Source organism: Scomber japonicus, chromosome 4 (genome assembly GCF_027409825.1).
Source record: "Scomber japonicus isolate fScoJap1 chromosome 4, fScoJap1.pri, whole genome shotgun sequence".
Classification (NCBI taxonomy): Eukaryota; Metazoa; Chordata; class Actinopteri; order Scombriformes; family Scombridae; genus Scomber; species Scomber japonicus.
The window spans coordinates 21,795,937-21,817,886 of NC_070581.1; the positions used below are offsets into that span (position 1 = coordinate 21,795,937).

Consider the following 21,950-nt stretch of genomic DNA (forward strand, 5'->3'; position numbering starts at 1 on the left):
TTTCTCCAGTTTAATATTTTGAAAGGTAGGATTATGTATTAATGAATGTAAAGTAGTCAAATATATTTATGTAGCACCTTTCACCAGTCACAAAGTGCTTCCCAGGCCAAAAAACAACAATAAACAAACAAATTAAAAATAAATAACAAATAAAACACAAATCTAAATGTAACACGTAGCTAATTCTGAATATTTTTGATTTAATTTTAGATGTATCACCTGGAGTTTGAACCTCCCTAATTGTAACTCATCTGTGTAATTGTATGAATTATAAATATTATCACAGTAACGCACACCCTAACTGAGAGCATGATGCCCTCAGTAGATAAAAATACATCTGTGGATGTTTGTTGTGGGTCCTGCTTAGAAACGTTGTGTTAGTGTAAGAAACATCAATGTGAAAATGGCTCAAGGCCTGTTCAGAACATTTTGGCCAAAGCTATTTCAGTTTAGCTGATCGTTTTTCTATCCAGTGTCTTCCTGAAGTCTGTTTTCCATTTATGTTAGTGACTCAGCAGCATCTGATGTATGTAAACTTTAGCAAAATGGACAGAATCTAGTTCAGGATGATAATTATCCAACTCCTGTGTGTGTGGTTGATCCCTGCTTTCCATTTAAGATACAGTTGCTAAAAGTAATGATGACAAAATATTACATTAATTTAGAACAACCCGTGTCTGCACAACTACTGTCTGTCATATTTATCAGATTCAGATAAAATCCTGGCATCAGCTACTAACTGTTTCCAAAAACACAGGAAGATAAAACAAAGAACAAGAATTATCCGTGTTATCATTATTGTGCCAATGAACACACTGAAAAGTTAATGTTTATCATGGCAATCAACCATCAGTCACTGTCTAAAGGGAATCCCATGACATATGGAATCACATTATGTAGCAGTTTAATAACATGTCCTGTTTCTTTAAACCGATACAACACTAATCTCAACTTGCTGACTGTAAACTGTACATAAACCCAAAACCTACATTTTGGTATTCATTGAGTTTTCTGTCAGTTAAATGTTTGCATGCATTTAACATTACATGGTCTGTGGAACATTTCAAATGTTATCATAGAGTAGGCCTATTGATTTGCTGTGTTTATTATCATTTTGAGTTTGTACATAAGGACAACATCTATGTATTTTGTAAAGAGATGGGAAGGTATAGTTTCTTGGGTTTAAAGTTTATGAATAATTAACTGCTTTAAAATGTGTGAGTGACTTCAATTAAAGCTCTTAACTTCATTATTGTACCTCTTATAGTCATTGTATTAACTGGCTAGTCACTGAAGCAGATCTCATTAAGTTTCTTCTGAAACATCTGTTGAGCTAATTGCAACCCTGTAGAGCAACACATAGGCTACATGTCTGAGGTGTTTTTTTCTTGTACACTTGTATTATGATAAGTGAATTTCCTTTACCAAAAGATATTGTTATTAGGTTAGATCCTTTTTTACCTTATGTTCAAGCCCTGCTCTAATGGCTCTACTGTATTGCAGGTGGCATTTAAAGAAGCTGGTTGAACCTGACAGCAGGAAGCGCAGGATGCTTTCATCAGAGAGTGAGGTTTTCTCAGGTGAACACAGCACGCTGGCCAACAATGCACCGCAGAAAAAAAGACAAGACAAACAATGTATTCAGTTAATGCATGCACTTCGCCTGCAGCCTGACCTGTATGGCAGAATGACTGTGTTTGCTCTTATGGAGGAGATAGTAATTATTTTATGGCAGATGTTTGCACATGGTTTTTGAGTTTTTCAGCAAGAGAAGTTAAGGCTGGTATGAATGTGTGAGTCAAATAAATCTTCTAAATGCACTCATCTGCTCCTGAGAAATACCCCAAAAAAATTACCTAGATTATATACTGTACATCTTGTCATAGTCATAAGATCCAGCCACTCATCACAGAAGAAATAGCACTTGATTTTGCATAATCATTGCTTTATTCACACCAGTGTATACTCTTTCAATAATCAGCAATATCACTCCTTTTAAAGATGCTAAGGAGCATTCTGATTTTTAAGGTAGTCAGGTTTACTACTTTATCCTCTGAAAACAGTTGTATAATATCTTCTGTAGCATCAGGGCTATCAGTTTTGTGCTTGACAGGAAGCTTGTGTTAAAAAGAGAAGTTTGGGGTTTTAAAGAAGTGGGCTTTTGATGATGATGCAGTTGAGCTGAATCATGGGAACTGTTAGTGTGTTTTGTTTTTTACTTATTTTAATCTAAGTGCTAATAAATAGCCTGTTTAAGGGGGTGGAGGTTTGGCATAATGTCACATAAACACAGTTTGATCATCTGCTGTGGTGACATGAACCTCTGCTGGAAGATTACAGGGCTCAGTGCTCAGTGCAGCCACACCCTTCAAAGCAGGCAGACCACACTGATGGCAAGTCTGAGGAAAGTGATGCTATATATTTCTAAACAGGATGAGAAATCTGTTGCATAATTTCAGATTTCACAATGTTCCATAAGGTCACAGCTCCAGAGAAAATCGCTGACCCTGAGTGGATAAACGGTCCACCATGATACACGTGATCCACATTTTTGTGTTGCCACATTGGCTGTGTCATTTCAGCTTTGCAGGCTTAGCAGTGTCAAGGATCCCTTTCAGGATACAGACAACCTGGAGAATACAATGTGATGGGTGATGCAGAGCAAATTGAGGACAGTCTCTCTGTCCTATATAAAGCAAAATATGAAGAATAATTCCCACGCAAGGGAAGCCTCTCTGCAGAGATGCTGTGTCCATTTGTTCTGCTCTAGTTTGTATGTAGGTCATCTGTAGAGGTCCAGAGATGCAGCAGAAAGGCAGCACTACTCTGCATGAGATATTTTGCAGTTTAACATTGTGCCTCAAATGAATCTAATTTAATCCAATGTCATTATATCTGTATCTATGATAATTAATCCCATTTCCCCAGTTAATAGCTAGGCTCTTCTGCACTCTTATATTTCAAATATTAATAGAAATGTAACTTGTTTGCTCATAGTTGTGATACACCAAGTTTTTTTTATATCTACAAGGCCAACACATGCAAAAAAAACTGGTATGGACCTTTTTAAATAACGCCAGTCACTTTGATTTTCACACCATCCCAGAGATCTATCAAGTCTAATCACCTCTGGAGGGCAGTGTGTTTTGAGATAAGGCTCTCTTGGTTCATCAGCTTTGATTCTTCCCTTCACTCAAGGAAATCCCTTCAAAGTGCCCGTGAAAAGGATCTGAGGCAGAAGTCAAAGTCTATGGTCCACAGCTGGATCAGAAGCCTGTACACAAAATCCCCCAGTAAGCCTAACTATAAGCTGATGCAGAAGTGATGACGCCCTACAGTTTTTATGGAGGCCATGACACCCCCTCAGATCTTCACTGCGTACTGCAAGAGTCAGGGGACACTTCATAGTTTGTCTCTCTAATGACACCCAGTGGTAAGTTTTGTATTTGAAGCTTGAGCTCCAGAACAGATGTGAACGTGTGTTAAAATTGTCTGATTTAGCCTGAGCCAAAGAACTAACTGTGGATATTAGGCATCCTTTGGTGGAGGGTGTTTAATGTCCCCCTCCACTCTTGTTCATACATTTGAATGTTGGAGCTTCACTGTGCAGAATAATGGATGAGCAGAGTTTGACACTGGATAACTGTTTTCACATTTATCTGCTGAAAGAAAGTTTGTCTGCTCATAGAAAATCCAGTTTTAGGAGGTTAACCCACGAGCCTGATTAGTGACTTAAATAGTTTGGAAGCCAATTGTGGTCCAATATTCAACTTACAAAAATGTGATTCAGAGCCATGAAGCATGCAATGCACAAACACTTAGAATGTATGTACAGTGAAGTAGGAGACATATTGTGTCCAGCTGATAACTTTTGAGATTAAAAATATTTCCATATTACTGTAGTAGATACTGGTATTTTTAATGAGGGTGAAGGTTGAGATGTCATTTTCAGGATTGTAACAGGATAATTTGACAGACAGACATTATCAGACACAAATTATTTCTAAAAATAGAGTTGAGTAAAATATCCTGCATACAACTTAAAACATGTCTGGAGGAACTTTTTAAAGTCAGACTTACAAAGAAAAAGAGTTCAAGAGTGACTCAAAGGTGCTGTAAAACACTACTTTAATTAAAAACTATATAGTTATTATATTTTAACATTATATGTATTTAATGTTAGAGTTTTAAGTTTTAGCCATCTTACTTCAGTCAGTGTCGACAGAAGGTTGAGCAAAAGCAGAAATAGTCTATGAAGACAGAGGAATGGCTCCTCTGGGATTTGAATCCAGAAATACAGTCCACCCCCACCCCCAAAAATAACCTGTACTTATTCTTATTCTTTATACATCACAACTGTCACTGTCTTCAATGAGTTAAAATGGTCAAGACAATAATTCACCTCATTTGTTCTGTTAGCTGTACAACATAGAAGCTGCTTTGATCTGAGGTTTATAATGGATTCTGACAAATAGAAACAGAGCAGTGATATAAGTCTGAAAGCCATCGTTATCAGCTGAAATAAATAAAACTTGTGAGCTTCATGCATGAAATATTTTACTGAACTATAAAGTATTTAATTATAAGCTTGAAAAGCAATTTTCACAGGGTCATTATTGGGACAGGGATTCCTGTACAAGCCTTGCATTGGGTATAAATGTTGAGTTTGTAACCACAGCTACAGTATGCTTGAGGGTATCCCCTGTCCAAGTCCACATCTGTAATAACACTAATTTGTTACACATCAAGAAAGTCTTCATTGTAGGTGACTTGTATTCAGTGAAGGCTGCTGTCAATCAAAATAATCTGTTATCTGCACTCTTGTTTTGGTCATTTTGTACATTTCTAAGTGTATGTACTGCATCACTGTTTTGTTTGTTGCATTTGTTTTGACTGTACAGTGCCTGGGCTCAGTCACTCTGGCATGTGCGTTCCCTTTAAAAGATTGACTAAATGATGTAGTGGCCCAGTTTTTCACAATGATGAGTAATAATCAATGAGTGTGTCCAGAGCAAACATAATCTGCCGGGACTAACTGCACTCCACAGGGACCATTATTTGCTTTTAATTTCAGAAATATAAAATACTATTGCTTTTTATACTTCAAATTCATCAATACTACTAAAGATACCACTGAGGTATCTGCACGCTGTAGAACTAATCAACAGGATCGCAGCTAAACGGTCACATGTGCCTGCCTGTGACAGAAGAAACGAGGAGGAAAAAATCATCTGAAAAGTACATTTTTTAAATATTTGAAAAGATTTTGTGTCATAGAACAATGTTTTAATAGTTTATTTGTTACAGTTTGTATATGTAGGTTACATACTTTAATTGTTTATAAAATAAATTGCTTCATATAGATGCACGTAGCATCATTTTATCAGTTCTTAACTACGGTATTTCTTATTTCTCAGGATACTGACTTTTCTATTCCTCAACACTTCATGCTCTTGTTATTGCATGAGCGTAATCACTATTTGAGTATATCGTGTTTTTTTTAGGTGAGCTATGGCAGCTGACCTGGACATGGTGAACCTGTTTGTCATTGCTGGGGGGACGCTGGCTATTCCCATCCTGGCTTTTGTCGCTTCCTTCTTTCTTTGGCCTTCAGCACTCATTAGAGTGTATTACTGGTAAGGGTGATAATTGTGCTTTAACTCTGCTTCACTTAATATGTTAATACCTGGTGTTCATTCTCTTTGGACTGCCAGAGATGTGCCAGGAATAGGAATTCCCACCCTACTGTAAGAGACTACACAGCAGGTTAAGTCAGTTTCTTTGAATGATCCAAAATCAATTTGTCTCAACATGGAACTCTTTATGTATCTAAGTAACATTTGTATCCAAGCCTATTATCACTTGGCCTCAATTTGAATTCCAGTACAATCATGTCTGTATGTGTACGTAAGCTCAGACCTACCTGCTCCTCCACAGGTACTGGAGGAGGACTCTGGGCCTGCAGGTGCGTTATGCAGACTGTGGAGGCTATCGCTTCTGTTACTCCTACAGAGGAAAGCCCGGGATGAGACCCTCCATTTTAATGCTGCATGGCTTCTCTGCTCACAAAGACACCTGGCTCACTGTTGTTAAGGTCAGGGAATCTGCAACATAACACATGAACGTTTTTTTCTGTCAAACTCATGAGAACTGAGAACAGCACGCATCTGATTTCACCTAAAAAGAAAGAAATTAGTGTCAAACTTAAGCTTTACCACTTTTAAGGATGCAGTAACAGCAAACATATCAAAATCAACAAGTTTTAATAATAATGTAAAATACATTCATTTTGTCAAGTGCTTGAAGCATTTTTAAGAATTTTAAAGACACACAATATGTAGGTACTGAAGTACCAAAAGGATACAGATATTACAAGCATTTACATGCCTCTTATTAAAATACCACCGAATTTATAGCAATGAAATATGAATGTATGTAGTTTGAATTACCCTCTTTGACATGTCATGGTCATTTCAGTTTTCAACATCAGATATATATATATATGTACTGTATGTATGTACTCCCCCCCCCAAGTTGCTCAAAACAAATTCAGAGGGGAATTTGTTGATCTATTAATTCAACTCAGTTCAGAAAAATCTATTTACTCAAGTTGGATCAAGGAAACATACATCAATTATTTTAAGATGTACTTTCTCTCCTCTGCTGCTCTAGTATTTACCAAAACACCTGCACATCGTGTGCGTAGATATGCCCGGCCACCAAGGAACAACACGCACCAACAGTGAGGATTATTCCATTCAGGGGCAGGTCAGACGGATCCATCAGGTACACTAAAAACACAACTACTATATGAAATGTATGGATGTACAGTATACATCAGGTGCCTAAATCATTCTACTGAAAATATGTTTGTTTGCCTCGTTCTTCGCAGTTTGTGGAAACCATTCGCTTAAACAGGAAACCTTTTCATCTGGTTGGAACCTCCATGGGGGGAAACGTAGCGGGGGTTTACGCAGCCTGCTACCCCTCAGAAATCTGTAGCATGACTCTCATTTGTCCAGACGGTCAGTCATTCTGTGTGTGTGTGTGTTTTTTAAATTTTACAAAGACAGTGCAAAGAAATGTATGTTTAAAGGTAGTCATAAAGTAGTGATTATAAATGATTAAATCACAAGACATGACCAAACATGACCATAATGACACACACACGTACACATTTTTATTTCACCTCTCCTTTTTAGCTTCAGTTTTTTTTCTGTTTATGATTCCACAAATGATGTGAGTGTCAGTTTCTAATCAGGAAACACTGATTTTATCCTGCAGGTATAAGACACCCAAGTGAGACCAAATTTGACAATCATCTGCAAGATTTGGAGCACAGCAATTACACACTAAACATCCCGCTGATCCCTACCACACCCGAGGAGATGGAGGACATGTTCAAACTTTGTTCCCATGTCCGCTTTAAAATCCCTCAGCAGGTCAGGCCCGCACTTGAACATGAAGGCGTGATTCATCTCACTTTTATGTGCACTCAGAGGGAACATCAGTTTGAAAGACTTGTGGTTGTTAATACATGTGCTGTCATTGTTCAGATTCTCCAAGGATTGGTAGATGTCCGGGAGCCTCACAACATGTTTTACCAGGAGGGTTAGTTTACATGAATTTCCTGTGCAGCACTATAGTATATAAGTATATGTTGCATGAAAACCTACCAGTCATATTCTTTCTTTTTTTATAGTATTTATGGAGATTGTTGGAGAATCTTCAAGATATGCCTTACAGGACCACTTACATCTGATCACTGCACCTTTACAAGTGTTATGGGGCAAACAAGACCAGGTATGATAGTATGATGTGTCACTAAAACGGTGACTCAGCAAAGCCTGCATTAGTACACAATCTGGCAGCTTTTACTTATAAACTAATCCTAAAATTCCTGTGGCTGTGTACCAACTTGTATCCTGAAGGTGGAGGCTAATGTCTCCTGTTGTTCTGTTAGTGTCTGAGTAAGAATCTGAGGAACTGGCAGTCACATATCTGAAACAATTGGTTGATTAATCATTCAGTGATTGAATGTAACTAAGTGCATTTACCCACATACTGTACTTGAGTATCATTTTGAGGTCATTTTACTTTGCTACTTTATACTCCTACTTCACTACATGTCAGAGGGATATAGCATACTTTTTCCTCTATATTTATTTCACAGCTAGTTTCTTCTTACTTTTCAGATCAACATATTATACATAAAACATATGAACAGTTTGTTATATATGTATTGTTATAGATAACACTATTCACTAGTATAAGCAAACATATGTTCTACATTAAAAAGCTGCTTACATTTACACATCAGTTAATCAGTTATAATATTATACACTCTAAATCAGGTTATGTTAGTACTTTACTACTTCAGTACTTGTATTTTTGATACTTTAAGTACATTTTGCTGACTATGTACTTTTACATGACTTTTACTTGTAATTGAGTGTTTTTCATTGCAGTTTTGCTACTTTAACTTAAAAGATCCGAGCACTTTCTCCCACGCTTAAGATATTTGATGATATTGGGCTTTAAGATATCTATAACTATCTATTTTCCAAAGGATCTAATCAAGAAAACAATTGGCAGATTAGTTAGTAAAGTATAAAAGTATAATACCCATGTTTTTCCAGGTGGTGGATGTCTCTGGAGCTTCGGTCATTGCAGAGATGTTGCCCGGATGCAGGGTGGACCTGCTGGAGAAATGCGGCCACTCTGTGGTGATGGAGAGGCCTTGTCGAACAGCCAAACTCATCCTGGAGTTTATCATTTTGCAGCAAGACGCCAGGGGAAAGAAATCTTCCTGAACTAAAGACTTCATCATTTCCTTGTTTGTAAAGCACATGTTCCTTGTATGTGACATGCATGTAGACAGATATCCACACTTCAAAATGTACATTAAAGTATAGGTTAAGAATGTTTGCAGTCTGTCTTCAAACAACAATCAGGTGCCCAAATGAACACTAAAAGAAGGTTTCCTCGCTGTAATCATTCCTCCTGTTCATACTGGCTAGAAAAAGAAAAAGAAAAATTCCCTCTTTTTGTTCCCTTGTTGAGCTGCAGTTTTATTAACAAAATGACAGAGTTTGGCACTAAAAAGACATTAAATTATATCTTGATTTGACTGATTTGGACGGCTGAACTTCACCTTAGCTTCAGATTAACTTTTAAATACATTTTTGCACAGGAGGACTGCGTATTTTGGCCTTCATCACTGGTAAGTGAATTATGAAGGGATCTTGTAATGGTCTGTATGAACAAGAGGAATGATTATGGCAATAAAAAAAAAAGATTTATTACAATTCTCATTTTGGAACCTCCCTATTGCTTTAAGACAGACTTGAACAATTGTGAACCGGTCCTTTCAGACAGTGAGTTAACGGTTATACTGCTCCAGCATTTCTTACATAAACATTGAAGCATTTTAGCTGTAGTGTAAAGTTTAAACTGATCATGCGAATAAAAGTACTAAGTATGTGCATGGTCCCGTGTTATGTGCATGCAAGCTGTCTACAGCAGGACCTCCTCCCATCCTCTCCCTTCATCTTCAGCTCATGTGCTCAATGTTGCTGCAGCCCTGTACCGAGCACAGCTGCTAGGTGCGACCAGCGGTGAACATCAGCAACTGTCTGGCTGCACCGCTTTATGCAAACCTCAGGCCGCTGCAGCTGAACAAACAAAAAAACATAGAAGCCCATAAAAAGCGAGCTGGTAAGCTTTTATTTCGACGTTCATCTCACTTCTGGACTAATTAAGGTCCTGGCGTTAACGTGAACGCTAGCTCTATTCGCTCGCTAGCTAGCAATTAGCTAGCAGGCTATACGATAAACATTTTCAGTGTGGTTTTCACATTTTTAATTTAACGCTACACAGCTCAGTAGAGCTGGTTAGCAACTTCATAACGTCATTTAACTTAAAAATAAACCTGGTTGTGTTTTTTGTATCATTTCGCTGTAGTTGTGTGTAGTGCTCGTTTTCACAGCAGATAACTGAGCATCTCTCAGGTCTGAAGCTATCAAACAAACGCTAATGTTAGCTGGCTTCACTTAATTGCACATCGTGGTCCCCTCGCACTGCTTTTTATATAGCTGAGCAGGGTACATAGTGTACATCGATGGGTTCGTTGGTCATATGATTCAGCAGCGCCAGGTTTCACTTTCAATTAGCTGTTAAGTATCACTATGATGGTGGAGTCCCATCTGTTCCTGACTATGGTTGCATTCACTTCAGGGTTCAAAATGTACCTTTTTTTGTCCACCAGCCACTCCATAAAGGATCATTCAGGTTTTTTTGGCTAGTGAATGAAGCAAATCTACTAGCCACTCACATATTTTACCAACATTTGGCTGGTGGCTGATGCTAATTTTGAGCCCAAGTACGTACACAGTGAATAAATCAGCAAGCAAATAAAATGTAACCAGTTTAAAATGCAAATAACTCTCATTGTATGATTAAGAAGAACACAGCTCATAAATAATCCAATAAATCCTCAGCAGCAGCAGCACTGCCTTCACAGTAAATAGACTCACAGGAAGAACTTCATTTATCTAATCTAACAAACAAAGAGGCGCTGTAGGCTCTCAGCACATATTCTGCTTAACTTTATTACCGCTCCTGGTAACGTGACTGTTTTTTCACAGGTGTAATTGAAGTAGGCCAAACCACATCTGTTCCCTCTCTGTTTTGGTTCTGACCAAGCGGATATTGCTCTACAAATGGATAATGGAGACTGGGGCCATAGGGTAAGAGATGGCTAGAAGTTAGACAACAGTAAGAGCAACATCAGGTGTATCTGATTAAGAAGTGTTGGCTTCTGTTAATGTTTAATTCACTCATGAAAGCTGTAATGTTGAGTGTTTGTTGAAGAGTTTTTTCCAAGATTTAGTCTGCTCTCACTGGTATAAAAGGTAGATACAATATTAGAAACACCCCTCACTGTAATGAATACCTAATTAAATATCAGTTGGTGATATATCTACTTCTCATTTGACCTTCCTTGGCAAACGCTTACTTGCTTTAACTTAACAGAAATGTGATCCTTATCCTCTCCTCCTTTTTGCCCTAGATGACATCTCCTGTTACGTTGAACGTGGGAGGCCACATGTACACCACCAGTTTATCGACCCTGCAGCGTTATCCAGACTCCATGCTGGGCGCCATGTTCCGGGGAGACTTCCCCACAACTCGAGATTCCCAAGGGAATTATTTCATCGATCGCGATGGTACGCTTTTCAGGTACATCCTTAACTTCCTGAGGACATCTGAGCTTACCCTTCCAGTTGACTTCACGGAGACAGACCTCCTGAGGAAAGAGGCGGACTTCTACCAGATCGAACCTTTGATCCAGTGCCTTAGCGATCCCAAGCCGCTGTACCCTCCAGACATCTTCGAGCAGGTAGTGGAGCTCTCTAGCACTCGGAAACTGTCAAAATATTCAAACCCGGTCGCTGTAATCATCACGCAGCTGACCATAACCACAAAGGTTCACGCTCTACTTGAAGGCATTTCCAACAACTTCACCAAGTGGAACAAACACATGATGGACACCAGAGACTGCCAGGTGTCCTTCACCTTCGGACCATGTGACTATCATCAAGAGGTGTCCCTACGCGTTCACCTCATGGACTACATCATGAAACAAGGCTTCACCATCCGAAACACGCGTGTGCACCACATGAGTGAGCGCGCCAATGAGAACACAGTGGAGCATCACTGGACTTTCTGTAGACCAGCTCACAAAGTTGAAGACTGAGTTGCAGCACAGTTGTAGTGGATGACTGTTTGATTTGTCATAATATTACACAAATCATGATTTAAAAAACAAAACAAAATGGACCTCGGTTTCAGAAATGTATCACTAATAATGATTTTTTTTGGAGGCTCAGTGTCCAAACAGATAACATAAGAAGAATGAGTGATTCATCTGTTTGAGTGCAAAAGTGTTATCTCAACGAAGCACTTTCATTTAGACATTCCTTTTTAAAAGTAAACGCTTCATTGACGGTATGATGTACAAAACAAAAAAAGAAGCATTTCTAATGAAGCTGGAAGATCCAATACTAATTACTTTATTTATTATGGGGAAAACATTTTTTGACCGTGTTTCGGAAGATTGTTGGTATGTTCACTTTTATAGGCATCGTTTTTCTGTGGCAGGTTCTGGCACCTGCCACATGTTAAAATTGAGGCCCGCAATAAAGTAATCATAAACTGGTAGCGGTGATTTGAGACTCTGTGCTGACATACAGTATAAAGTCTACATTTTATTTACTGTAAAAGCTCATAATTTGGTGTAAAGGTCAAAAAGAAGAGATTGTAAAAAGTCTGTACTCCATAGACAACGCCTTGGTCACTCGAGACGCTGAACAAAGATCTTTTCTTGGATCCAAAGTTGTCAGGGGTGAATCTTTTTCTATAGTAGTAATAATAATGAAAAATTATGATCATTTTTAGCCCAATTTCTTTATGGTGAGTTTAAAGTAGCTAGATCTTTAAAAATGAGTCTCTTAGCCTTCTATTATCTCTTTGTACAGTACTATTCCTGGAGAACCTAGTAGCTGCTGCATGTGTCTGAGTGTCTTGTGTATGTATCTGTATTTGCTGTGTGCGCTTTGCAGTATTATGTCATACTGTTACACTTTAGAGCTCATATCTACAGTGATGTGTTAGGTCATTCCAGCCAAATAAACCCATTTGTGTACTTGTCACTCATTAATTTTGCTTCATGGTTGAACTTTTCATATTAACTCTGCAACTTCGGCTGCTCCAACATCCAAGCTGCTTACAACCAAGTTCACTACAATTCTTAGAGCCATTAGGGAGGAAACTTGAGCTACATTAGTTATCAAACATTTGACAAATTGTGTCAACTATCTTGAGCAATATATGAATGATACAGCATGAATTTTTAAAATTTGGTTTACATAACAATAATGGGGAGCTCCACATTTTACACATGCTGTGGACTAAATGCTATCCTTTTTTTCCTAAATGTTTTGTATGTCAGAGACCTAATTTCTTTGAGTAAATTGAATGCTATGGGGAATATGCTTTAGCAATTGCAATTTTTGATCATTCATAAGTTGAAAATAATGTTTGGGTATACATACTTGACATGATTAATTGTAAGAAATTACTAGCCTTATCAAACCACATTGCCAAGATTTCCTTCCTTTTTATATGCTAATGCAACCCTGTGGCTTCACTGGATTTCCAGCCAGTGACCTACTTTGGAGTTTATTTATTGAATCCCAATAGAAAAGTCATCAGGAAAGTAGAAACACACTGAAACGTCTATAAATTAAACTGAGTTTCGATCAAAATCTAATATTAAACAACCAAACGATACCAGGTTAGATTTGTTTTTTTGTGTTTATTATAATACATGACAAAAGGCAGCCATCATGTTAAATGTTTAAGACAATGGTAAACAAGAGAACTTTGAAATTAGACAGTAGTGTAAAGATGTGCATGATGTTTCTACTGCAGGCCTCTCTTTACACTAAAAATGCAGATGCGGAAGTTTGTTGAAGAAGTGGTGGACATAAGAAGATGAACGTATGTCAAGGTTATGACAATAGAGACAGTAGAGATAATTTGAATAGGTATAGTTAATTTGTGGTTTTAAAGTGCATACATTTAGCCTGTGTGAGTAGGAGTACGAAATCTGTCTTCATTTTCTACAAATTTTCCGTACCATATAGTATAGCTTAATGCATTATGATGTTATGGTTGACATGTGCTGCCACATAAGACACAACTAATTCTTGAATAATTAAATCCCTTTTTTTTTTTAAATCCCATCCAATATTTATGATTCTGCAACAAAAAAGGGAATAAAGCATCTAAAATAACATTTATTATGAACTTAAGTTACAATACAGTTAATCAGCCTTATCAGTAATGGATGCAGTGTGTGGATGAGTGAAATATGTGATGTGTTCAAACAAAACAATACCCTAACCATCTGGGTGGTGGAGGCCTGGAAGAAAGAGAAGAGAGAGACTGATTAACAAAGAATCCAGCTAAATACACTGAGGCCTAAACTACCCTGGTGCAGGTAGTTTCCTGACTTCCTCTTTAATCCCACCCACTGGCTCCTGGACTAGGAAACCCGAGCAAAAATGGAGAGAGGGACCTCACAGATCCCAATATTAAACTCTATGGATGCAAGGCCACCATCACCACATTTTCTATGATATAATTCCTGTCCAACCTTAATTTTGTAAGTATGTGATCTGAGTTCAACCCTATTTTTAAAGCTAGTCCCATTTTTTGTGATTCAACACAGTCAAAGATAACCAATAGATTGACTAAAATGTACTTTACCAATCCAATTCAGTTCCGATTGAAGAACTAGGGAAGTCATTTTTCCTATTATCCCGACAGCACACGAACGCCACATAAACCATACTCACGCATATCACAACCGGATATTACGCAATACCGTTCTTGGGTGCGTTCGTTTTTAATTCCGACGTCGAGCTGTGACTCATTCTTCACCAGCTTCCAGACGACTCCGCCCGTCTTTCTTTATACTAGGTTTGAAAAACGAGCGCACCCTCTCACTGTCCTTGCACTTGTAACGTTTGAAAAGGACAAGTAAAAAATGTCAACGCTTGTGTAATATTGTTGAAATAGCCGTTCTCAAGAGTCTCCCGGTGGCATTGTAGAGAGCCCGTCGACGACATTTAACCTTATAAAAGTCCCTCATCCAGAATGTTTCAGAGGAGTCAAAACTTGAGATTTTTGCTGAGCCTTGTGCCGGGTAAACGTCATTTTGGGACGTACAGGTTTCTACCTATCTTCTTTTGCATCGGAGGTGTCATGGAGTGGATCATGATCAACGTGAGGATAGGACCAGAAAGTTTCTGTGAGTGTAAAATGTCAAATTAAGTTAATCTCTATCTAATTTAGCTAGCATATCTGTTAGGCTCCGTGTGTCATGAGTTAAGTGTTAAAAAACAAACAAAGATAATAACATCTTGTCATTAACAGCGGGGGGTTAGGTCGCCAGGTTTGTGTCTAGCTGAACTTATATAATATTTCTGGGAAGATGTTTTATGTACTTTTAAATGATGTAGAAACCGCTCACTGTTAAACTGCAACATGTGTTTACCACGAGTTTACTGTGTTCCCACTGTTATGACTGGACTCGTCCTCAAAGTTTCCTACACTGCTCCTCTCATCTCCTGTCCTCTCCTCTCTTCTCTTGTCTCCACTCCTCTCCTGTCCTCTCCCTTGTCTGCCTCCCCTTTCTTCCTTCCTACCTCCTCTCCTCTCCTACCCTCTCTCGCCTCTTCTTTTTCATCTCTCCTCTCATCCCTCCCCTCTCCCTTCTCTGCTCTTATTTCCTCTCCTCTCCCACCTTCTCTCTTCCCTCTCCCTCCTCTCCTGTTCTCTCTCCTCTCCTCTCCTCTCCTCTCTCATCCCTCCTTTCCTGTCCTCTCCCTTCTCCCCTCCTACTTCCTCTTTTCTCTCTCCCCCTCTCCTCTCCTTTCCTCTCTCTCCTCTTTTCATTTCTCCTCTCATCCCACCTCTCATCTCCTCTCCTTTTCGTCTCCTCTCCTCTCTCTTGTTCTCTCCTCCCCTCTCCTGCATTCCTCTCCTCCCCTCCACTCTTTCCTCTCCTCCACTGTCATTAGGAAACATGGAAAAAATGAGAGAAAGAGCATAAACAGACATTTTAAGTCCACAGAGTACAGACAGTGAGGAGGGTCAGATGCAGATTTACAGCTGAGTAACACGTGCAATAAAATATCTACGACTCTGTAGATTAATTGATGAAACTTTCTGTGAGTCCAGACCATATATAATTTACAGGTGAGTCATATTGTCTCAAAGAAACAATAGATGTAATATAACAATCAATAGATGACCTTTAGTTACATTTCACCTGTGTTAGCAGACATATTCAGATACTTCTCTTTCTTTTTTTCTTTATGTACAGTTAATTGAATATCTTAGATTGTATGTACTGGTCTTTAGATAAAACAAGACTAAACATTTGATTAAGAAAAATGCAAAAATAAAAGAAAATAATTGTCAGATTAATCAAAAATGAAAGTAACTGTTAATTGCAGCCTTACTATTAGGCCATCACAAATTTCCTAAAGCACCATTTTTTTGTGTTGCCTGACTGACAGTTTAAAATCCAGTGATATTTAGTTTGATATATAATAAAAGCAAGGAAACACTCACATTTGAGAAGCTGGAACTAGAGAAAGTTTGACATTTGGCCATTTAAAATAACTTTCTGGTTATCTTTCTACCCGTCGACTAATCATGTCAGCTCTATAAATAAAAATTGTAAAATATTTCCCTCTGAAAGGTAGTGGAGTAGAAGCATGTATGTAAATGTATTTTCCATCTCTGCATCACACATTGTTGTTGTTAAGTATTGACGTATCTAATTATACCTTTTGAAGAGAAGATATTCCACATAATCACTTAAAAGATCTAAAAGAAAAAGAGGCATTGAGTGTTTCTATTGTTTTACCCAACCCAGCCTGCTTTACTTCAAATGTGGAGTATCAGGAGAAATAGACTCCTCTCTCATTAAAAAAAAAAAGGCCTGCATGTTTTTTTAAAATCCTGAGGCCACTTGAGGATACAGAAAATATTTTCTTTTTTAGACAACAGACTCTAATTTCCAGTTTCCTTCCTCAGCTTGTAAGTAGTTTCCTTATCACATTCTGCATCCTTTGTAGTGGCAAACGGTTTGGCTGTCATTCATGATATTTCCAGAAGTCTTTACTATAAGTAACGGGCCATTTCCACTGAAACAGTATTGAGACGTTGCAGTGTTAAAGCACAGGTATAAATAATAAAATGAACAGTGGGAGACTTTTATTTGGCTGTGTTGGTTTCAGGGTCCTGGCATTGTTATTGCTGGCTCACTGTCACACTATCTTGGCTTTGCAGGGACACTCGTTAATGTTATTAATAACACCTGCACCTTTAAAAACTGTCTGTTACTACAACTGTCTCATTTCAAGTCTCTCATTTCTGTCATTTTCTTTCCAGATGATGTCTACAGAAGAAAGCGGTCAGAGCGGGAGTACCAGCAGAAGTTAGCAGACGGTTTGATCGTTCTTAACGAGCCTGCAGCCAAGTGATCGGTGGTCTGATTCGATGTGGACTCCACGTGTTTCGTCTAAGGACACATTCTTGGACTCTTCCCGCCTTGATTGTTTCCAGCTGGAATGGACCTTACAGTGTGCTATTCAGTTACAACAATGTCACAATTTTGAACATTTTTGAGGAGTAAAGTATGAAAGTCTGATGGAGAAATCACTTCCAACATGCAGGTTTTATTGTTAATATGGTCTTCAGCTTAAGAAACATTAGCAGTAATAATAGCACTGGTGTGAGATCAAGGCTGAAAATGGCAGTCTCATTTCTGCATAATAACCATACCAAGTTCTCACTATTTATTTGAGTCTAAGACACTGCTTTGCACCTACAAAGACAAAAAAACCACCTCTCAGCCAAAATGTAACAAAACAGAAAAATGACAAAAAAAAGCGTCTTGATATTTTAAGATATCTTGGATGATTCCGCACAGATGTCTTTAATGTTGGCAGATAGCACCGATAAGAAACAAAAACCACAAGCTCTTTTTTTTCCCTCCCTTGGCTAAATCTCACTCTGCTGTAAATTTTATCTGATTATAAAAAACAGTTAAGCTGCATGAGATTCACTGTTGAAACGTTTAAAGACTCAAACTGTACAACTGATTTATTGAGTATATAAAAATGTAACTTATGAACTATATTTTGAGATTTTTTTACCATCTGTATCTGCATCTTACACTCACTCAGTTTACACAGAACTTCCCCTGAAGGTTTACATATGTCAAAAAAAAAAGAAGCATGCTTTGGTTGTTTTCAGTTGTACCATCCGATAGGGAGAAAGTGCAGACAGATGAAGCCGTTGGGATACTTTGACAGCATGACAGGGTTCCCATCCAGTCTCACCTCATCCATTTTGGTCCGGATGTAGTAACTGGTGTTACCTTTGCAGAACGTCTCATCTGTTATTTTTGCGATCTTGTTGTGCTGCAGGAGACATGGGAGACCGATTTTAAGGACACTAAATTTGGCCCATTGTGTAGCTAGAGTACAGAGCAACCTCTACATGAGCTTCTTATAGGTTAACTTACATGCAGGTGCACAATGCAAAGAGACTCTGGAAGATGGGGCACTGCTGTCAGCTCATTGTTTCCGAGGTAAAGGTACTCTAGTTTTGTGAGTTTCTGCAACAAGGACACCTCTTAGGTTAGGTTCAACATTTAAAGTACATAATGTCAATATTCAACACAAGATTAGTGGACTCACTTGCTACTTACTTTAAAAGCATTCCCCTTTACGCCCTGGGTTGTCAGCTTGTTGAAGTTGGCATTGAGTGATACTAGATTGATGGGAAGTGGGGGAAGCTTCGTCAGTCTGTTTTCCGCAAGGGTGAGCTCCTCCAGATTGGGAAGTCTTGAAAAAGCTCCATCTTCTATCACACCGATGAGATTCCCAGTGAGGTCAATTCTTCTTAATGTGGCTATGGAGGGGAGAAAAAAGGTGAGAAAGCATGGAAAGAAGACATTCACTGGAGAAGAGGACTGGCTGAATACTCATTTTTATTTATTTACCCATGTCTGCAAAGTCACTGTTGGTAATTTTTGTGATTTTGTTGAAACGTGCATAGAGATATGCTGTTTCCTTCGGCAGTGCTGGGACAGCTGACATTTCGGGGGACACCTCCTCACAGTAAACAGATCCACTGAGGCAGACACACAGTAGACATGTTGGCAATTCTGCAAAAAAAAGAAGAAGTTTTTCCATTAAATTGTTTTCACAGATTGTTGTTTTTGAGTCAGCTAATTGGTCTGAGCAATGTAACTGTGCAGCTTAAAATGCTCTACACACAGTTTAAATGAGGACACTTGATCAGCCCTGTTATTACATAATCCAGGCTTTAGCTACATTCACAAAAATGTGGAAGAATGCCTCAGCAAGTGTTGCATAATCAGCTTTGAAACAGTTGTTGAAAACTATTTATCTATTTATACAAACCTTACCTTCAGCTTTTGGGGCTGCTGCTGGGTCACTGTCTGAATCTTGAGGGATGTCATAGTCTGGGTAGCTTACCTCATCCTTCTGTTAAAAAAAAAAAAAAAAAATCGTCATAATAACTCCACTTTGTTTCTTCCACTCGCTCATTAATGCAGTGCATAAACCCCAAAAGATGTTTTTACCTGTCTTCTTGCTTCCATGTATTCATCCTTTGCTGCAGAGGACAGGATCCACGGGAGCATAACAGACGTGAAAATCAAAGTCCCTAATTTCATCATTGTGTCTGTGTTGCTTGGGAGAGAAGAAAGTGCTGTCTGCTAAGGCTTGGACCTGAGGTACATGTGAGCAGGAAAATTTTCCATCCAGCTTTTATTAAGCTGCCAGTATACTGTCCAGTAAGAAAAGGAAACAAACTTTAACTCAATGCATGCTGTGTTTGTGTCGCTCTCAGTGGTTAGGATGACTCCTTAAGACAACAGTATTACTGTGTTATTTTTTCCAGAAACAGTGAGAATGAAAGAGAAACAGTGACAGTTGACAGCAAGTGGTACATATTGAGCACAAAGTGGCAAATCACAGAGTCAACCTAATGGACACTACTTTTAAATTTAATTTAGATTTAATAAGAAAAGGGATTCAGGGATTAAAGTTCTCAGGCACCATGCCTGATTTCAGGCATAAGCAGTTTTAAATTCATATTATACTTAATTTAATATGTTGTACACATTTCCTCTTGGGCAGCTTTTCGAGCTCACACATTTTTTCTTGCTTTAATTCCTGAGAATTGCCAAAGCAAGCACTGAACAGGAAAGAGAAAACTATTTTAAAAATGTCCCTTTTTAAACGCAACACTTGAGTTCAAATGCTGATTGATTAATACCATGATTTGTTCATTTATGGACAGAAATCATTCAACAGTAACCCAGTATCAAAAGTAAAAGTATTCATTCAGTGAGCAGTATTTGAATGTTGTATCTGGTCGAGGTGGAGCTAGTGACTTTCAGTACTGTTGCTCAGTCAATTCTATAACAATGACTCATGTTTTATAAACTGATTCTGAAAGTAACCACAGGTTCTAAATGCAGTGGAGTAAATAGCACAATATTATTATTACAATTATATTATTATTATTTAAAAAGTATTTGAGTAGGACATGAAAATACACAAATTGAGTACAAGTAAATTGTAAAGTACTGGATTAAATATAACTTCAGAGAGACCTAATACAACTACCAGCACTACCCTGCTTGTTGTGAAGAATCACCTTCAGTCACTCACTCTGAAAATGTAGATTCATTGATATTTTCACAATTTTGTTGGTCAATTAATAGTTTAAGTCTTTTATGAAGCACAAATAACAGACATCTCTGATTTGATTTGCTGCTTTTTTCTATTTAATTTCACATTGAATATTAATATATAATGCTTTGAACAAACAAAACAAATCATTAGCACACACCACTGTGAATTCTGATGAAACATTTTCTGACATTCATCAAATAATGAAAAAATAATCAGCGGATTAATTGATAATGAAAGTGACTGTATATATGAATCAAACCATGCCCACTGAAAAAAATGTTTAAAGAAGTTTTACTGTTTTATGTTTTATTCTTTTTCTATTGCTTGTGCTGCAAGCTAAATTATTGATTACAGAAACCAATCTGGTTTCAAGTATTGATTAGCATCTTTTAAAAAATCCAAAAATCTAATCTAGTATTCTAATCTAATCTTTTAGTCTGAGTTACTAAAACAGGAAGCCCCAGATGACCCTGTTGCATTGACAGACTCTGAAGTCAGCAGCAAAGTGTATACGGAGTCTTTGATCTAATACTGCCCACTTTGATTTAAAATCCTCATGTACCCAACACCAGGGATGTTTTTAATATGTAGGTGATAAAGACCGTTTTACAACCCCACAGCACTATGAAAATGTGATGCAACCATTCACATGAGACATCAACACAATAACAGAAAAAAAATTAGGCATCGTAATAAAATAGAGATAATGACTTCACTGTCAGTTTGTTGATACTGTCAACATGGTAACGTGGCAAAAGGTCAAAGTAATGACAATAAAAGGAAGAATAGATAGACAATAAAATGATATTTCTCCCCTCCTTGCTTTAAAAAATGGCTGAATGACATGGTCTCCTGTCTGTACCTTGAAGAAATACGGTACACCTTGTCTAATTCCCACCCCAAGTTTCTTGAGGTCTGGGGACCCTTTATTGACCATATTAGGAATGAGAAGTGTCTCACTGGGACCTAATTCAATTGGACTATATTGTATTATGCTGAATTGCATTGTATTGTAATGTACTGTAATCCGCTTGGTTAAGTTTTTTTTTCCTGACCTTCCTTGACCTCTCTGTCTTAGTTACATTGACTCAACCCCTGACTCTCAATTCACCTAGGGACATTTTAGTAATTGCATGGATTGACATGCATGTGCATTTTTACTGTGAGCTGACAGTGTGCTTTCTGTTTTCTTTTGTTTGTTTGTTTTTCTCCATTATTGAGTGTGTTATGTTTTGTTGTGTCGCTCTGTCTGTTTTGTCCTCCATGTTGTGCAAATGCAAAACTCATTAATAAAATCTATAAAAACAACAACTCTTGGATCATACTCACTGCATGTACACATTTGTTAACATTTAAGTACAAGTATGTAGTAATATTCATCAATCATGAAAAATTCAAAGGACAAATTGGATCTATGGATGTGAAATTTCCCTGGTAAAGTTAATCCACTAAAAATCTGTTGTTGTTTTTTTACAGTATAGTATTACACCCTTTGGTGTGAAGAAACAATCCCCTTTTATTCCAGAGTCCTGGTGTAAAACAAAACAGTTTACACAACGCACAAAACCATATACA

At 37.9% G+C, this 21,950-nt stretch overlaps 4 protein-coding genes across 5 annotated transcripts; 3 read left to right on the forward strand and 1 right to left on the reverse strand.

Moving 5' to 3' along the window:
* The first annotated feature begins 5,496 nt into the window (after positions 1–5,496).
* abhd6b (abhydrolase domain containing 6, acylglycerol lipase b) lies at positions 5,497–8,813 on the forward strand. The gene is made up of 8 exons (XM_053317834.1): positions 5,497–5,636; positions 5,938–6,094; positions 6,673–6,786; positions 6,893–7,025; positions 7,285–7,442; positions 7,557–7,611; positions 7,703–7,803; positions 8,640–8,813. The coding sequence occupies exons 1-8, from the start codon at positions 5,512–5,514 to the stop codon at positions 8,811–8,813; spliced, it is 1,017 nt and encodes a 338-aa protein (XP_053173809.1). The 5' UTR covers positions 5,497–5,511.
* A 775-nt stretch (positions 8,814–9,588) lies between these two features.
* Positions 9,589–12,680, forward strand: kctd6b (potassium channel tetramerization domain containing 6b). 2 transcript variants are annotated; one of them, XM_053317647.1, is made up of 3 exons: positions 9,589–9,715; positions 10,691–10,748; positions 11,072–12,680. In XM_053317647.1, the coding sequence occupies exons 2-3, from the start codon at positions 10,722–10,724 to the stop codon at positions 11,756–11,758; spliced, it is 714 nt and encodes a 237-aa protein (XP_053173622.1). In that variant the 5' UTR covers positions 9,589–9,715; positions 10,691–10,721; the 3' UTR covers positions 11,759–12,680. The 2 variants fall into 2 exon arrangements, with proteins under 2 accessions (XP_053173622.1, XP_053173623.1); XM_053317648.1 differs by lacking the exon at positions 9,589–9,715 and having other exon boundaries at positions 10,513–10,748.
* Positions 12,681–14,598: 1,918 nt separating this feature from the next.
* Positions 14,599–17,170, forward strand: LOC128357255 (small integral membrane protein 4). Its single transcript, XM_053317565.1, has 2 exons — positions 14,599–14,878; positions 17,032–17,170. Exons 1-2 carry the CDS (start codon positions 14,725–14,727, stop codon positions 17,121–17,123), a joined length of 246 nt encoding a protein of 81 aa, XP_053173540.1. The 5' UTR covers positions 14,599–14,724; the 3' UTR covers positions 17,124–17,170.
* ognb (osteoglycin, paralog b) lies at positions 17,145–19,458 on the reverse strand. Its single transcript, XM_053317566.1, has 6 exons — positions 19,256–19,458; positions 19,079–19,157; positions 18,650–18,814; positions 18,356–18,558; positions 18,170–18,262; positions 17,145–18,065 (listed from the first exon to the last, which is right to left on the reverse strand). Exons 1-6 carry the CDS (start codon positions 19,349–19,351, stop codon positions 17,895–17,897), a joined length of 807 nt encoding a protein of 268 aa, XP_053173541.1. The 5' UTR covers positions 19,352–19,458; the 3' UTR covers positions 17,145–17,894.
* Positions 19,459–21,950: the final 2,492 nt, after the last annotated feature.

Coding starts and splice junctions, on each gene's coding strand:
- abhd6b (XM_053317834.1), top strand. CDS start 5,512: ATGGCAGCTGACCTGGACATGGTGAACCTGTTTGTCATTGCTGGGGGG. Junction 6,095..6,672: donor CCTGGCTCACTGTTGTTAAG/GTCAGGGAATCT, acceptor CTGCTGCTCTAG/TATTTACCAAAACACCTGCA. Junction 6,787..6,892: donor AGGTCAGACGGATCCATCAG/GTACACTAAAAA, acceptor CGTTCTTCGCAG/TTTGTGGAAACCATTCGCTT.
- kctd6b (XM_053317647.1), top strand. CDS start 10,722: ATGGATAATGGAGACTGGGGCCATAGG. Junction 10,749..11,071: donor ATGGAGACTGGGGCCATAGG/GTAAGAGATGGC, acceptor TTTTTGCCCTAG/ATGACATCTCCTGTTACGTT.
- LOC128357255 (XM_053317565.1), top strand. CDS start 14,725: ATGTTTCAGAGGAGTCAAAACTTGAGATTTTTGCTGAGCCTTGTGCCG. Junction 14,879..17,031: donor GATAGGACCAGAAAGTTTCT/GTGAGTGTAAAA, acceptor TTTTCTTTCCAG/ATGATGTCTACAGAAGAAAG.
- ognb (XM_053317566.1), bottom strand. CDS start 19,351: ATGATGAAATTAGGGACTTTGATTTTCACGTCTGTTATGCTCCCGTGG. Junction 18,263..18,355: donor TAAAGGGGAATGCTTTTAAA/GTAAGTAGCAAG, acceptor TCCTTGTTGCAG/AAACTCACAAAACTAGAGTA. Junction 18,066..18,169: donor TTTGCATTGTGCACCTGCAT/GTAAGTTAACCT, acceptor TGTCTCCTGCAG/CACAACAAGATCGCAAAAAT.